This window comes from Myotis yumanensis, unplaced genomic scaffold, assembly GCF_028538775.1.
Source record: "Myotis yumanensis isolate MYYU_CA2020_CCGP unplaced genomic scaffold, mMyoYum1.0.hap1 SCAF_1, whole genome shotgun sequence".
NCBI classification, from domain to species: Eukaryota; Metazoa; Chordata; class Mammalia; order Chiroptera; family Vespertilionidae; genus Myotis; species Myotis yumanensis.
This window is the reverse complement of record NW_027223752.1, coordinates 233,164,104-233,180,843: the sequence shown is the minus strand read 5'-3', so window position 1 is coordinate 233,180,843 and position 16,740 is coordinate 233,164,104. Positions and strand designations below refer to the sequence as shown.

The window sequence follows — 16,740 nt, the reverse complement described above, 5'->3', positions numbered from 1 at the left end:
CATTTTGATTTTCATCTCTCAGATGATTAGTGACTTTGAGCATGTTTTCATATGTCTCTTGGCTTTCTGTATGTCCTCTTTCAAAAAGTATCTATTTAGGTCCATTGCCCATTTTTTTGTTTGGGTTGTTTATCTTTCTTTTGTTAAGTTGTATGAGTTTGAATTTCCTTTAGATATTAAGGTTGCAATATGTTTATTCATTAACACTTGAATATTTTAAATCAAAGAGTAAATATACTAGTAGCTGAGGTTATTACAAGTTTTTATATGGCCCACCAGTTCTCTGTAAACAAAACAACATTAGGCCTTTAAAACTGTAATATAGCCCATGAAGCCTATAAGATGTGTGTTGCCATGTCCTCTAGCAGAGCGATTATCAGTATATTCAACTCTAGATTTTTGTTCTTATGGAAGTTCTCCCTGCAGCTTTTGAGCATGTCACATGAACCACCTTGAGTAATTGAAGGTATTTTTCACCAATCTTTAAAATTTAGCTTATAATGATAATGTGGGCATATCTTTCAGAAAAATGTATTCTTTAGAGTCTTTATTCACATTACACACACACAAAAATGTACTGTATTCGACCAAGTCCAATTTTTTATTTAATAAAGGATTTCTTAAATTGTGGTGGTTAAACTAGATGAGCTTTAGGGACATTGGTAGTTACCAAACCTTAACACCTACTGAAAATGAAAGAGAACAGGCTCTCTTACACATACAATATAGGTAAATGGATACTTTCTTTTTATGTGTTCTATCCTGTGTCCAGTTCTTTAATTATACTTGATATATTCTTTTTTTAAAAAATATATTTTTATTGATTTCAGAGAGTAAGGGAGAGGGGAGATAGAAACATCAATGATGAGAGAGAATCATTGATTGGCTGCCTCCTGCACACCCCCTACTGGAGATCGAGCCTGCAACCCAGGCATGTGCCCTTGACCGGAATTGAACCTAGGACCCTTCAGTCCGCAGGCCAACGCTCTATCCACTGAGCCAAACCAGCCAGAGCAACTTGATATATTCTTACACCAATATTTTCTATTGCCTCTCCATTTTCTTTAACCCTTTTAGGTACTAGAATAGCTTTGGCCATCTGGAGTCTTTAAAAAAAAAATCAGAATCACTGTTACAGCATTCTTATTATCAGAATAATAGAGAGTTTAAGAAATGAATGTTCGTTATGTATGTGGTAGTGTAATAATATTCTTGACCATTGAAACGTGAAAGTCCTGTGGGATGAAGAGAGGGGGTATCTGTTTGGAACAACTACAGAATATGAGAGTGCTGGGTTGTGTAGTAAGGCAGAGCGGCAGAGCATAAACTACTAATACCATGCAATAACAGTGTGTGATGAGGAGTGGATAATTAATATTAAAATTGAGGAAAATATTAGCACAACTTTGCTATTTTATTTTAAAACTGGAGAACTAAGCTAAAAAATACAGTTTTTAAAAGCTGAGTTTTCTACTTGTACGGAAGAACACATGCTCAAGCATCTGGTATATCTTTAAAAATGAGGATATAGGTTTTTTTTTATAACCCATTCTCTTTTTCTTTGGAAGCATACTTCATTGTCAAGAGGGAAAGGTTCTACTTGACCACTTCCTTAACTTGAAATAGCATAGGGTTTTGAATATGTCAAAGCAAAACTATGACATGCCATAAAAGTTCCCTTTCAGTTGGAATTCCTCTTGTACTAGTCCTATATAATAAGAGAGGAATATGCTAATTAGCCATTACCCCTGAGGAGTAACGACCAAGTGTATCAGGACCAGATCATGGATCAGCAGGAGGGAGGGCCAGCAAGGTACAAGCTGGCTGTGGAGAGCTATAGGAGGGGACAGTGGGCGGAGGGGGGAGGGGGACAGAGGGACCTACAGGAGGGTGGGGCAGTGGGCAGCAAACTATGAGGGGGTGGGGAGGGGGGGAGGGGGACAGGGGGACCTACAGGAGGGTGGGGCAGTGGGCGGAGAGCTATAGGAGGGCAGTAGTGACCTACTGGCGCACAGATTGTGCAGGGCAACTAGTTGTAATGTCATTGACTCTCCTCGTTATTTTTCAGTGTTTATAATCTTTTTCTCAGGCCATCCTTTTAAGATTGGGGATATGTTGTGTTTTTTAGTTTTTTAGGATTTTATTGTCACTCCTCTAAGTCTTTGTGACAAATGTGTCTTGGTTTACAAAAAAACAATAAAATATTAGAATATAAAATACTATTGGTTTTCCCACCAACGCATTCTAATTTTTGCCTGTTGTTGTGGGATTCTGTAATCTTAGTAGTAAGGCAGAGCGGCAGAGCATAAACTACTAATTTTTTGAAAGCCCAGTTAGTTTATTCTTGACCATATAGTTTTCATATTTAAAATAGATTGGAGTAAACTTTCCTCATAGAGATTCCTACTTATGTTAAATACCTTGGCCATTTTCAATTAGTCAATGTAGTAATAAATGTTAGTTACATTGTTTTGATTTTCTAGTTATGCTAGTCAGCATTGACATATTCATGGTTACTTTAAAATGGTTTCAGGATTGCAATTTAGGGTTTGTTTTTTAAATATATTTTATTGATTTTTTTACAGAGAGTAAGGGAGAAGGAGAGGAATAGAGAGTTAGAAACATCAATGAGAGAGAAACATTGATTCAGCTGTTTCCTGTACACTCCCTACTGGGGATGTGTCCACAACCAAGGTACATGCCCTTGACCGGAATTAAACCTGGGACCCTTGAGTCCGCAGGCTGACGCTCTATCCACTGAGCCAAACCGGTCAGGGCGCAATTTAGTTTTTTAAACCAATGGCAGTTTGTGTAATCACAAATTTTTCTTACATTTGTAGTTTATAAGGATGCATACTGTTTGTTTTATAGTCAGACTTGTTTCTGCCTTTTGTTTTTTTCTGAAGTCATATTTTGATTCCCTCATTCTATTTAATAAAATTGTCTGTACTTTTGAACATGTAAATCTAAATAACATGGGATGTCATGAGCTCTTTGCCTGCTCAGGGCTATTTTGTGTTTGGTGTTTTAAAAATCATGTGGGAAGCAGCTGATGAGTAACAAAAGTAAAGTAAGCTAATTAAGCTAATCCTTTTTAAATAGTTTTGCCAGTTTTTTTTTTTTTTCTTTTCTAAAGTAGGACTTTGTTTTGTGATGAAAGACTTGTCTGGGAAGGAAAATAAGAGACCTTATACGTGGGCATCTCACTATTTTAGTTGGATATATAGGCATTAAAGCTAAAGCTATTAATAATACATATCACATTTTTGTATAATACTTGTCAGAGTTGATTGTATAGTGGACACTGATGCTTATGAATAGCTTACCTATATCTTTCTCCTTCAGACCCTAAATATTGCACATGCCACTGACAGTGTATATAGAATTATTTCACCCTAGCCTGTTTGGCTTTGTGGATAGAGTGTTGGCCTGCGGACTGAAGGGTCCCGGGTTCATTTCCAGTCAAGGGTATATGCCCGGGTTGCAAGCTCGATCCCCAGTAGGGGGTGTGCAGGAGGCAGCCAATCAATGATTCCCTCTCATCATTGATGTTTCTATCTCTCTCTCCCTCTACCTTCCTCTCTGAAATTAATAAAAAAATATTAAAAATATTTAGAATTATCTCATAAATTTTACTGTGCTCTAAAGCAAGAGAGGATCACACTCCTTGAAATGGAGTTAGAAGGTGGCCACAAAAAAAGGTTGTGTGGGAAATACCATTTAGGTGGTGTTAATAGTCACCATTAATTAAGTTCATAGGTTGATTAAAGATGAGACATAGTCTGATTCTGTTAAAAAAAAAACACCCTGAGAAGATAGCCCTGAACTATATAATATTTTATTTGTGAGAATTTAAGGTAAAAAGAATATAAAGAATTTATAATGTACTGTATCTTAGAACCTATGTGATATAGCATACCTTCTGAGGTTTTTTTCACTTATATAAAGTTTTTATCCTGACAGTTTATATTTTTAAATCTATTTTAAATACATCTGAAAACTTTGAATATATTAGCATATAATCTTCCTTTGTGTGGTCAGAAATTCAAGATGACAGCAGGCCAAATTAAAATCTGATGCTGGTCTCAGTTTAGTTAATTAACATTTGAGTACCTCTTCTGGGGAGGATTCTGAGAGGCTTTATATTTAGTTTTTTTCAATTTCCATATCAAAATTCAGTCTTTGTCCTCACAGACCTCACTGTAAACAATTTTACTAAGTTTTTATGGTAGAGAAAAAGTGGTATTCAACAAACATTTGAGAGCTAGCTGTGTTCCATAATTAAAAGGTCTCTCTCCCTGATTAACTTTGAAGTTAGTGGGAAAGGTAGGACAGTTTTTAGTTATGAACAAAGTATAGTGGAAGCATAGAAAACGAAAATATTTGCATAGATTACTAAAATTATATTTGCTGAAGGGCTGTGCTCTTCTCTGTTCCAGTTTTATTTATTACTAGAGGCCTGGTGCATGGAGTCGTGCACCAGTGGGGTCCCTTACCCTGGCCTGTGCCCTCTCGAAATCCAGGACCCCTTGGGGGATGTCAGATAGTTGGTTTCGGCCCAATCCCCGCAGGCCCAATCTAGACAGGAGGGAGCCTGATCCTGTGCATTGAGTGTCTGTCCCATGGTGGTCATTGCAAGTCATAGCGACCGGTTGACTGGTCGTTCAGTCACTTAGGCTTTTATATATATAGATATATAGATAGTCTTGCTTTTCTGTTACTTTTATTATTTTAAAAGATGATTTTAGGCATCATCTTGTCTGACATGGTTATTTTCTTTTCTAGAAGGTGGAACGGAGCCTGAAGAGATTTATTTAGTAATTTAATATCAAGAAGCTCAATGCTTCTTAAAGTATGGTTACTAGGTCTACAGCCTCAGTATCACCAGGGGCCACTCCCAACCTATTGAATCACACTCTGTAGATGGGTCCCAGGAGTCAATCCAGATTATTCTGAAGCATGCTCAAGTTTGAGAACTGCTGTAACAGTTCAGTAATTCTCTGTGCCTCTCTCACCAATCAAGGTCACTGTTTAGTGAACTCCTCTTACTGATGGGTGTGTTCTACTTGAGGAATCCAACTAAAAATAAGGGGTTAAGTTATAGTTCATCACTAATAAAGTTGGAATAAGAGCCTCTGTTTTAGTAAGTAACCTTTTCATCATTAGTGTTACTTTTAAGTTCCGTGACAGCAATTTGTTTAATCTGCAATACTGATTCCAGTCCTCTAGCTTTATAAAGCTCACAACCCTAATTTAAATGTCAAGGTAGAGTAAATAAATCAACATATTCTCAGGAAAGCTTCTTATGTTTTTCTTCAGCTTTCTAAAAGACTGGTTCTGAATCTTCTGGATTGTAGACCCCTTTGGAAAACCAATGAAATACATAAACCTTTCTTCAGGAAAAAAGGGTGTGTACATGCATATACAGATATTCCATGATCCTTCCTGAAGCTCATGGACCCAGGTTTAAGAGTCAAAAATCGCCTGCCCTGCCTCTCCCACATATTCATATGCTTGCACAAGCTCATGTACACACACACACACACAAATGGGTGGAGGTTAGAGATGATATATTTTGGTAAAAATCTCCTGGGTGATTTGGGGGGCCTGGGCAGAGCCTGCTATGGTAGTTCCCTATATATGTTTGTTCAAGTACATTGATTTTATAGTGAGCAAAATACTGTATACATTAATGAACATTAAAAAATCTACTAGGCAAGTTGAGGGGATTTAACATTCAGCAAACAAGACTTCTAATGACACAAAAGACTTTGTTCTGAGACTTGATGAGGTAGGAAATATGTTTTTGTTTTGATACTGGTATTTCATGCTTTTGATTTTTAGTGTATAATATGTTTATGCATTCATTACTGTGAAATTCTGACTAAGTCAAATAATGTACAATGTTTGATAGATGTTTAAAGTATGGTGCAATTGAATTAAATCCTTTCCCCCAACATTTTTTTTCAAGTGCTAGTCTTCCTAGATATATGAGAAAAGTTTAGAAGTTAAATAATAGCTAAAAATGCTCTCTGTGTGTATCACATTTCAAGCATCTTTATAAGTTGAGAATGATAGCAATAGAAATTATTTTACTGTGTTGAATTAATACTGCCAGTGAAATAAGATTGCTTTTGATATGTGATTTTGCAGATAAATATATTAAATATATTGTTCTTTTATACAAGAAATATTGTAGTTTATAAGATCCTTAGTTATTGATATTTTCTTGTGATGCAGACTCATTAGTAATAGTATATCAATCAGATGTCCTATTTTATGTAAGAAGATTAAGATAGTATAGTTATCAATACTTTGGAAAAAATTGCATAGATTATATTGAGTCTTTTTTTTTCTTCTAGGATCGAAGTAGAATGTATGACAGTTTGAATATGCACTCTTTGGAAAATTCGCTTATTGATATTATGAGAGCAGAGCATGATCCTCTTAAGGGTAGGTGACTTTTGAAAAAATCCTATACATCTACCAATTTGTCTGATTATTTTACCATTTTTATATGAAAGAAGTTTAGAGCTCGAGCAGCACTAAGTAGCACCTGTGCCACCTATAACATTCTGTGATAACTATTAATAAGAAACTTGTCTTGGTGAAATGTCATACTTTTTTCTTTGAAGCTTATTTCAATTTATGCTGATTTATATAGAGAGAAATATAAACCCACCTCTCTGGGCTTGTATTTTTAAGACAAAGCTACCATTTAGAGATACTCTGAAGTCCACCAGAAGATAAAGAATGGATCTAAAAGTGTATAGTATAGCCCTGGCCGGTGTGGTTCAGTTCGTTGAGTGTTGTCCCATATACCTAAAGGTCACAGTGGGTTCAATTCCTGCTTATGGCACATGCTCAGGCTGTAGGTTCAGCAATCAATTGATTTTTCTCTAACATTGATGTTTCCCTCCTTCCCTCCCTCCTTCCCACCTTTCCTCCCTCCCTCCTTCCCTCTCTCCCTCACTCTCCACTCCCTCCCCCTTCCTCTAAAATCAATAAAAACATCTAAACTAATAAAAGGGTAATGTGCTACTTACAGCGGACATCTTCCGGACATCCTTCCGGACAAAACCACAGTGGCTGGGAGGGCCCAGGCTCAGGCCGGCAGTGGCAGCAGCAATGGGGTAATGGAGGAGGCGCCCTCCCCTGATCCGCCAGGTCGCCTCCCACAGAGGGAGGCCAGACTGTGGATTAGGCCGGGGGCGAGGCAGAGGCGGTTAGGGGTGATCAGGCCACAGGGGAGCAAGTTAGGGGTGATCAGGCTGGCAGGGGGCAAGTAGGGGCTATTAGGCTGGCAGGGGGGCAAGTTAGGGTCGATCAGGCCAGCAGGGGGGCAGGGTAGGAGCGATCAGGCTGTTAGGGGAGCAAGTTAGAGTCGATCAGGCTGGCAGAGGACAAGTTAGGGTGATCAGGTTGGCAGGGGGGCAAGTTAGGGTCAATCAGGCCAGCAGGGGGGCAAGGAAGGAGTGATCAGGCTGGCAGGGGAGCAAGTTAGAGTCGATTAGGTCGGCAGGGGGGCAAGTTAGGGGCAATCAGTCCGACAGGCAGAGGCAGTTAGGGGCAATCAGGCAGGCAGGCAGAGGGGTTAGGGGTGATCAAGCAGAGAGGTAGAGGGGTTAGGGGTGATCAGGCAGGCAGGCAGGTGAGCGGTTAGGAGCCAGCGGTCCCGGATTGTGAGAGGGCTGTCCATCTGCCGGTTCAGGCCTGATCCCACAGGGATTAAACCAGCAGTGGGACATCCCCCAAGGGGTCCCTGATTGGAGAGGGTGCAGGCCGGGCTGAGGAATCCCCTGCCTCTGTGCATGAATTTCATGCACCAGGCCTCTAGTATTTAAACAAAATAAACAAAAGTGTATAGTACAGTCACGTTTCTAGAATTCTATAAAAAACAGACTTTTTTTTTAATTTCTTTTTTTTTTAAATTAAATCTTTATTGTTCAGATTATTACATTGGTTCCTCTTTTTTCCCACCATAACTCCCCTCCACCCAGTTCCCACCCCTCCCTCCGCCCTCACTCCTCACCCACTGTCCTCTTCCACGATTATTGTCCAATCTCTTCCCGCATCCCCCGCACCCCTTTCCCCCCCAAGAATAGTCAGTCCATTCCCTTTCTATGTCCCTGATTCTGTTATAATCACCAGTTCATACTGTTCATCAGATTATTTATTCACTTGATTTTTACATTCACTTGTTGATAGATGTGTATTTGTTGTTCATAATTTGTATCTTTACCTTTTTCTTCTTCCTCTTCTTAAAGGATACCTTTCCGCATTTCATATAATACTGGTTTGGTGGTGATGAACTCCTTTAGCTTTTCCTTATCTGTGAAGCTCTTTATCTGACCTTCAATTCTGAATGATAGCTTTGCTGGATAAAGTAATCTTGGTTGTAGGTTCTTGCTGTTCATCACTTTGAATATTTCTTGCCACTCCCTTCTGGCCTGCAAAGTTTCTGTTGAGAAATCAGCTGACAGTCGTATGGGTACTCCCTTGTAGGTAACTGACTTTCTTTCTCTTGCTGCTTTTAGGATACTCTCTTTGTCTTTTGCTCTTGGCATTTTAATTATGATGTGTCTTGGTGTGGTCCTCTTTGGATTCCTTTTGTTTGGGGTTCTATGCGCTTCCTGGACTTGGAAGTCTATTTCTTTCACCAGGTAGGGGAAGTTTTCTGTCATTATTTCTTCAAATAGGTTTTCAATATCTTGCTCTCTCTCTTCTTCTGGCATCCCTATAATTCGGATGTTGGTACGCTTGAAGCTGTCCCAGAGGCTCCTTACATTATCCTCGTATTTTTGGATTCTTTTTTCATTTTGCTTTTCCGGTTGGGTGTTTTTTGCTTCTTCGTATTTCAAATCTTTGACTTGATTCTTGTGATCCTCTGGTCTGCTGTTGGGAGTCTGTATAATATTCTTTATTTCAGTCGGTGTATGCTTAATTTCTAGTTGGTTCTTTATCACAACATCGAGGGTCTCACTAGATTTCTTGAGGATCTCACTATATTTATCGGTGGCTTCTAGACAGTTCTTTAAAGACCTTAAAAGTGTGGTTTTGAATTCTATATCCAGCAGTTTGCTTTCCTCCATTTCTTTCGATTGTGTCCTGTTTCTTTGTCTCGGCATTTTTTATGCTTCCCTGTGTTGAAAAAGTGGTTTTCTGTGCTGAGTGTCCTCTAGGGCCCAGTGGTTCAGCCTCCCCAATTACCTGAGGAGGACACTCTTGGTGCACCCCCTTGTGGTCTTTGTGCACAGTCTTGTTGTAGTTAAGCCTTGATTGTTGTAGTTATCACTGGGAGGAATTGACCTCCAGGCCAATTGGCTGTGAGAATCAGCTGTGTCTGCAGTGGGAGAACTTCTGTGCTGGAGACACCCCTCTGGGGCAAGACTTGCTTCAATGGGGCTTTGGTGCTCACTGAGTCTGCCCCCTGAGTGTGTCCTTTATGTTTCCAGGGAGCTGCAAACTGGATGGTCCCACTCTGACCTCTGGGCTTCCTGGCTCCTGGATCTCTAGGGAGGTGCTAATCTAGCCTTTGCCTGCGGCTATCCAGCAAAAGCCTCCCTGCAGGGCTTGGACGGGGCGGGGCCCACGGGATCAACAGGGCGAGGCCAGCAGTTATGGCTGCTCTCAGTCTTGCCCTCAGAGGCTTTGCTTCTCAGTGTCCCGGTAATCGCTGCAAGCCCCTCGGAGAGAAAGCTGCCCTCGGATTCGGACCGCTGCCAGACAGTCCTGCTTCTCCCTTATGAGTCTGGGTCCCTAGAGACTCGCCCGGAACTGGAGCTCAGAGCCTGAGACTCCCTCCCAATTGAAAACGACAACCGCGCCCTCAACCGCCAGCCTGCTCCGCATGCACTCCGCACCTTAGTATTTTACTTCCACACTGCGCCTCCTCTGAGTCTCGGTATGCTTTTCTCTTTCCTTCTAGTTGTAGAATTTCCACTCAGCGAGCCTTCCTGTGATTCTGGATGATAACCGCTCCGTCTTTTAGTTGTATTTTTGAAGTAGTTGTTTGAGGCAGCAAACTCTGGTGTTTACCTATGCCGCCATCTTGGTTTCTCCTTTTTTTTTTAATTTCTTAAGAGTACTTTCATTCACAATTTGCAGTGATTCCAACCTAGAATTTTCCTAGGTTTACTTCCTTATTTTTCTTCTACTTCATATCATTGGGTTTTGAAAGGGGATATTTATAGTAGCTTCTCTGAGGTATAGAACAGGTTTTCAAAAAGTTGGTGCAAATGAGGGAAAATAATCAGCCTTATTGTTAACTAGCTGTATCTGAAGAATTTCATTAACACTTTTGTTTTCATTTGTCTTTAATAAATTAATTTACATTTCTTTATATCTCATTGCTTTTTATATTATTGGTGAAAACTAGCAAACTGTGAGATTGAGTGATGAGAAATATTAGTTATCTATTGCTGCACAATAAAGTATCTATCCCAAAACTTAGCAGCTAAGACAACAATAAGCATTTATTACTTTATGTGGTTTCTGTGACTCAAGAATTCAGTAGCAGCTTAACTGGTTGGTTTGCCTCAGGATCTCTCATTGAATCAAAACCATGAGTTACTTTGCAAGCTCTTCATGTTTTTAATTCTATAAAGCCAAGTAAGAATTCCCTTACAAATTTTAACCTTAAAACTCTAGACTTCAGTGTTGGCAGCAAGGGTGGGGGGGAGGGGGCGGGGCGGGCGGGGGGAAGGAGGAGGAAGCATGCTCAGGGCTGACTTGACAATACTAGATATCTAAACATTTTTGTTTTGTTTCTGGATTTTGCTTGTAAAGGGGTTTCTGGTTTTTCTACTTTCTTTATTAGTAAGGAGCTTGAGAAGCTCAAGGAATCATTAGTGATTGTTGACAACATGTGGCAATGGTAATTCTCCTCTTAAATGAATAGAGACAATTATACTTTGTTCTGAGTGGGTATTTTCTTTGCTTTAACCAAAATTTAGCATAATTTTTTAAATCTTTGTACAGTATTGGGGGTCTTGTTATTTTTCACTGTTATGTTGACAGTTCCAGTAGCATTTGTCTTGGATCTACTGTTTAATAATAGAATCCAGTAACTTCTGATTATGAAGAATTTCTATTCCCTTGACTATCTAGAAAGAAAACTCTTGGAAATTAATACAATATAAAGCCAACATTAATTATTACCAAAGGATAATGAAATGTTTTTTATTGTTGTTTCCCTGTCTTATTTAAAAAGGCTTTTTGAAGAAGTTCAGAGAAAACAGTCTGCTGCACTATTAATTATCTCAGACTTTCTTGTTCTCTAGTCTGTGTTATGATGAAAGTGGAGGGGAACCTAGAAAGACTGAAAAAGCACATGGAAGCAGTGCAAGGCTAAGTTGAATTTAATAAATAAAAAATCTCAAGTAGCCCTGACCAGTTTGGCTCAGTGGCTAGAGTGTCGGCCTGTGGACTGAAGAGTCCCAGGTTTGATTCCGGTCAAGGGTATGTACCTTGGTTGCAGGCACATCCCCAGTAGGGGGTGTGCAGGAGGCAGCTGATGGATGTTTCTCTCTCATGGATGTTTCTAACTCTCTATCCCTCTCCCTTCCTCTCTGTAAAAAAAATCAATAAAATATATTTTTTAAAAAATCTCAAGTAAATTCAAAATTCTTTTGTTAGAAAAATTATCTCTGACCATGTAAATGGGCAAAACATGCTCACCACTACCTTTAGCAATCAAATCTGTTTTTAATTGGAGTATTTTATGTTCCACATTTATTATGAAAGGGAATAAAAAGACAAAAAAAATTGAGAAACCTTCTGTACATAGAATAGAGAAGTAAGACTAGCACTTCTGTAAATTGCCATCATATACCTAATAAACAAATTTGATACCCAAGTGCTGGCACTTGAAATTTTTTCTTGCTTTTCTCACCAGAATAGGTATACTCTACTAGCTTCTGGTATCATATTATACTAGAGGCCTAGAGCATGAAATTCATACCCAGGTTGGGTCCCTAGGCCTGGCCTGCAGTCAGGGCCGATCTTCCCCTGTTGCCGGCAGCTGGCCCTGTACCCCCGCTGCCTCCGCTGTCGGTCACCCTCTGTGGGGGGGGCAACTGGCAGGGCGATTGGGGCCCCAGCGCTGCCCGCCTCTGCTGCCACCCACCCCACCCCTGGATCCCTGTTCCCCATTGGGCTGTTGGAACCTGCTGGTGGCGGGGAGGGATGTAGAGGTTGGCTGGCAGGCTGCGGGCAGCTCCTGCGTTGAGCATCTGCCCCCTGGTGGTCAGTACATGTCATAGCTGACTGGTCATTCTGCTATGTGGTCAATTTGCATATTACCTTTTATATAGATAGATAGATATCTTCCTCCCCGAACTCTGATCATTTCATGGGTGTTGTGTGTTTTTTGTGGGGTGTAGGGGAGGCTTGATTTCAATAAAATCTGCTAAGGCAAGGTTGTGACAAATCCAGTTCTTGGATTTGATTTGTTTTCCCTTTTTCCCCATGCCTGATCTTTAGGGCAGCACTTCACCTCTGCCCCATTTCTTATATCTCATCTGCTCCTCCCTTTCAGAAATTTCTTTCTTCTGTTTGACACGGGCAATTCTTTTTTCCAAAAAATAGAATGAATCTTACTTTATCCTTTAAAAGGGTTTTCATATAACCAGACAGTTACTTTGTCTGCCTTATGGGATCTAATAAAAAAGGAGAAGGGAGTTCTGGGTTAAAAAATTTCAATGAATTTCTTGTTTCCCTTTATATTAATGGTGAACGTTTCTTGAAAAATGTTTGTGCTTGAGTGATGAGTTATCTACTGCTTTTGTGCTTGAATGATATTAGTTATCTACTGCTGCATAACAAATTATCCCTAAATTTAGCAGCTTAAAACAACAATAAGCACTTATCTCACAATTGTTGTGGGTTAGAATTCAGGAGCAGTTTAGCTTGTCAGTTCTGGCTGAGGATCTCATGAGGTAGCAGTCAAGATGCTGGCTGAGGCTGCAGTCATCTGAAGGGTTGACTGGGGCAGGAGGATCCTTTTCCAGGATTACTCACTCATGGCTGTTGGAAAGAGAGCTCAGTTCATCACCACAAGGACCTCTGACTGGACTGCTGAGTGTTCTCACAGTGTAGTTGCTTGATTCCCCCAGAGAGAATGGTAAATCTCAAGGGGAATGCCCCAGTGTCTTCCATGACCTAGTTTTAGAAGTCTCACGCCATCATCCATGATATCCTACTAGTCCTGCTCAACTGGGGAAAGGTCTGCTGCTCAGGAGAGGTGAAGACCAGGAGGTAGGGGCCACTGCAGGCCATCATGGATGCTGGCTTCCACAGAGGTGGAGGGGAAAACTGGGAAGTTGTATTCAATTCTTTTCTAAAAGAAAAGGCATAAACTACTCAAGGTAAGAGTTAGTGACGATAGAAAGAATAGCAGTCAAGCAGATCTCTGGAATCCAAAGAACTTCAGTGGCAGATTATTGGCCTGGCTAAAAACTGACTGATTGTACTGACAGAAGGACCCTCTCATCCCCACTTAAGCCCAAAATGCTTTATACAGCTTATTTCTATTTTCCCCCTTCCCAGTGTTTATCACTGGTCAATAGGGAACTTCCATTGTTTAATGTTAATATTTTTATAGTTTAGCATATCAGTTGGGTAAGGTGTTACTTGCATTATCACAGTAGCATGACTCCTAATTTAAACATATCTTGTAGGGGCTCTATGGATGTGAAGTGATGGCAACCACTAAGTGTGCCTGCTTTTGTGCCAGGCAGTGTCCAAGACTCTGGCTATACATGTTATGTGAAACAGACATGAACTTCATTCTTGTGGAATGTATAGCCTATTGGGGAAAGAGAAACCTTATAGTTAGATGTATAATATGCATATATATATATGTATATATGCAGATGTATATATATATAATATGTAAACGTAATATGCCAACATAATATAACATACAGATGTAATATATAGTTACATACATATAGTTTTACAGAGTGTCAAGGATACTATGGAGTAAGATTATAAGGTGCTTAGGGAGGTAATAAGTGGAGAGAAGAGGGTACCTAATTTAGATGTGAAGTAAAGGAATCTGAGACCTGAAGCCCTAAGCAGTACAAAGGTGAAAAATATTGAGGGAAAGTGCTAACTAGATGCAGGGACCAGAAGTATGGAGGAGCTTGTCACTTGAGGAACTGAAAGCGGACTAGTCCTGGCACAGCTCCCTTAGGGGAGCCTGGCGTGATGGGGTGTCACGCTGCCCAGCCTGCCCTGCGGAGTGTGTGCCGTGTTGGGCTCTGGATTGTGAACACGAACACACTGCTTTGTGTTTTCCTTAGTATGAGTGGCACTGACCAACCTGTTTATTCTGCAGGGGTTTCTTACCATTAACATCCCATTTTCTGATAACTGTTGGTGTTCGTGGCAAACATTTTCCTTTTCAAAGAAATAAGTATGGATTCTTTTAATGGTCAAAGTAAATCATGCTTTGCCAAGTGCAGTTTAGTGACTTTGCAGTTTTGTTTTGCATACCTATATTAAATAATCTGGCATCTTTTATGTATGTATGGGTCAGTTCACTCTACTTTAAACAAAAGAACAAGACAGTGATTATTGTTAAGCGCTCTTCTCTTCCTGCCCTCAGCAATTTGTAAAAAGGTCTTACTGTGTAAGCATTTTTACCAAAAATTGCTTACCCCTTGCTCAAAGTATAAGGGCAAACAAAAAAATTTAATTTTAGCTCGTAAGAGTTGACTGAACATTATAGGATGAAATGCATTTTATATAACAGTTCTTGGGAGGATCTGTCTTGGCAAGTCACAATGCCATTACCAGTGTTCCCTGAACAATTAAAAGGAATTCAGGAAAAATAATTTAAAGCATGATTTTATGCCAACAAATGTTCAGAAGTGGATACTTTTAAAACTTTTTATTGACTGTGTGTTTTTTTTATATCTAGCTACATTCTTATTACTTCACTGTTCAACACCTATTTCCAAGGCTCCTGAAGTAAGAATGCCTTCATAGTTTTGACAAAAATAACCCTTGAGAAAACAAGGAATACTTCTCTAAGTTACTAAATTTTGGGATAATACCAAATAGTTTTGCCTCTTTCTTTATACTTTTCTTCTTCTTCTGATTCTCTTCACCTGAACTTACCATTTTGAATCACAAAATCACAAAATAACTTGTATGAATATCTGAAAGTCTCTGTGTGAGAACTTACATTTTAGACTTATGAACTTTTGAGCTGGATAGAGCTTCTCAACTTTGAGAGCATGTTTATCAGAATGACAGTTATAGAGAACTACAAAAAGCATGCCTTTGATGGCAGAAAAAAACTCCATCTAGATAATTATTTGATGGTTTTCCATGTATAGAGAGAAGTTTGAGTTCTACTAAATTTTGGGACAAATTAGTGACAAGTACATAACAAGAAACAATGATTAATTCCAGGAAAAACAGTTACATGAAAAATAATATGTTATAGCAGCGATTTTCAACTTTTTTCATCTCATGGCACACATAAACTAGTTAATAAAATTATACACACACCAAGAAATATATTTTTTGCTGATCTGACAAAGACTAGGTATAATTTTGATTCATTCACAGTAGACGGCTATTGTGTTGACAGTTGTCATTTATTTTTTATTTTTTATTTTTTTATCTAAGGGAAAAGAGGCCAGTGCCCCTGACTAAATAATAGTCAGGTATTTCATGTTTTAAAAATTCTTGCAGCATATCAGTTGAAAATCGCTGTGTTATAGTATAAAACATATATGGTTCATCTATGAATGTTATTTGCATTATCATAGTAGCATGACTCCTAATTTAAACAAAAACAGTTCTATAATCATTTTGAGAGGAAAAAGCAGAGAAAGTGTTAGGGGATAGGTAAGTCAAATTAGACAGTTAATAGATAATACCTAAAATGTAGGAAACAGAAAGCAGAAGCATATTACTTACAGATAATGACATGAAGAATCAGTTAAAAAAAAGTTGCAGGTAGCTATCTCTAATGAATGGTAATCACAAGTACAGAATGAGGGAGAAGATTTCTATTTTTTGTTATATAAGCCATATGGCACTATATAACTTTTTAGCCTATGTACATATATTTTTAACTCATTTTTTAAGTTAAGTAGGTTGGAGGGAAGGCAGATTTGAATACTGAGAATATCTTAATCAAAAATAGGAAAAGAAAAGATTAGAAAAGTAAATACCAAAAATATCAAACATGGTTATTTTACTTTGTGGAACTGTAGAATTATAATTTTAACTTTTTTTCTATCATTTTTTAGATTTCCTTTAATGAATAAATACTATTTTTGTAGTAAGAACAGAAACTTAAAAAAAAAAAGTCTTATGTACTCTGGAGGAACAAATCTTCATTATATTCAGAGTTACTATAATACCATCTGAAACCTGTCCACTGGATGGTGGTTGTTTGTTTTGTGTTTTTGAATATTTTGCTTTTCATTCTGGAAGCTATTTCAGGGTGTTTTCATGCCTGTGGTTCTGAAATTTTATATACATTTACTATATGGGTCTTTCAGTGTGTGTTTGGAGGGAGGTGGGGGTAGAAGGCTCTGCCTGCCTGTCTTTCTTCCTTTCATTTCTTTGTTTTATTTCCTCTGATGCACATTGTGGTCAACCTTTAATTCAGACATTAATTTCCTTCTGTTCTTAAAAATTTTGGTATTTCTGTGATAATTTTTTCCTTCTATTTTTTATATTACCTCTTTATGTAATTCCTGTTCTTCAACTCTA

General features: G+C 38.9%; 1 protein-coding gene across 7 annotated transcripts in view; it reads left to right on the top strand.

Annotated features, from left to right (window-relative positions):
* The window catches only part of CPEB2 (cytoplasmic polyadenylation element binding protein 2), a 67,978-nt gene that overhangs the window by 8,772 nt on the left and 42,466 nt on the right, over window positions 1-16,740 (top strand). For 5 of the 7 annotated variants that reach the window (XM_070399172.1, XM_070399170.1, XM_070399169.1 and 2 more), the window contains one exon: window positions 6,363-6,453. The exons of 1 other annotated variant lie outside the window; for it this stretch is intronic. In XM_070399172.1, coding sequence (XP_070255273.1) covers window positions 6,363-6,453 — 91 coding nt within the window. Of the gene's footprint in view, window positions 1-4,833; window positions 5,792-6,362; window positions 6,454-16,740 lie in introns of those variants that run through there. One more of the 7 variants, XM_070399186.1, reaches the window with a different exon arrangement.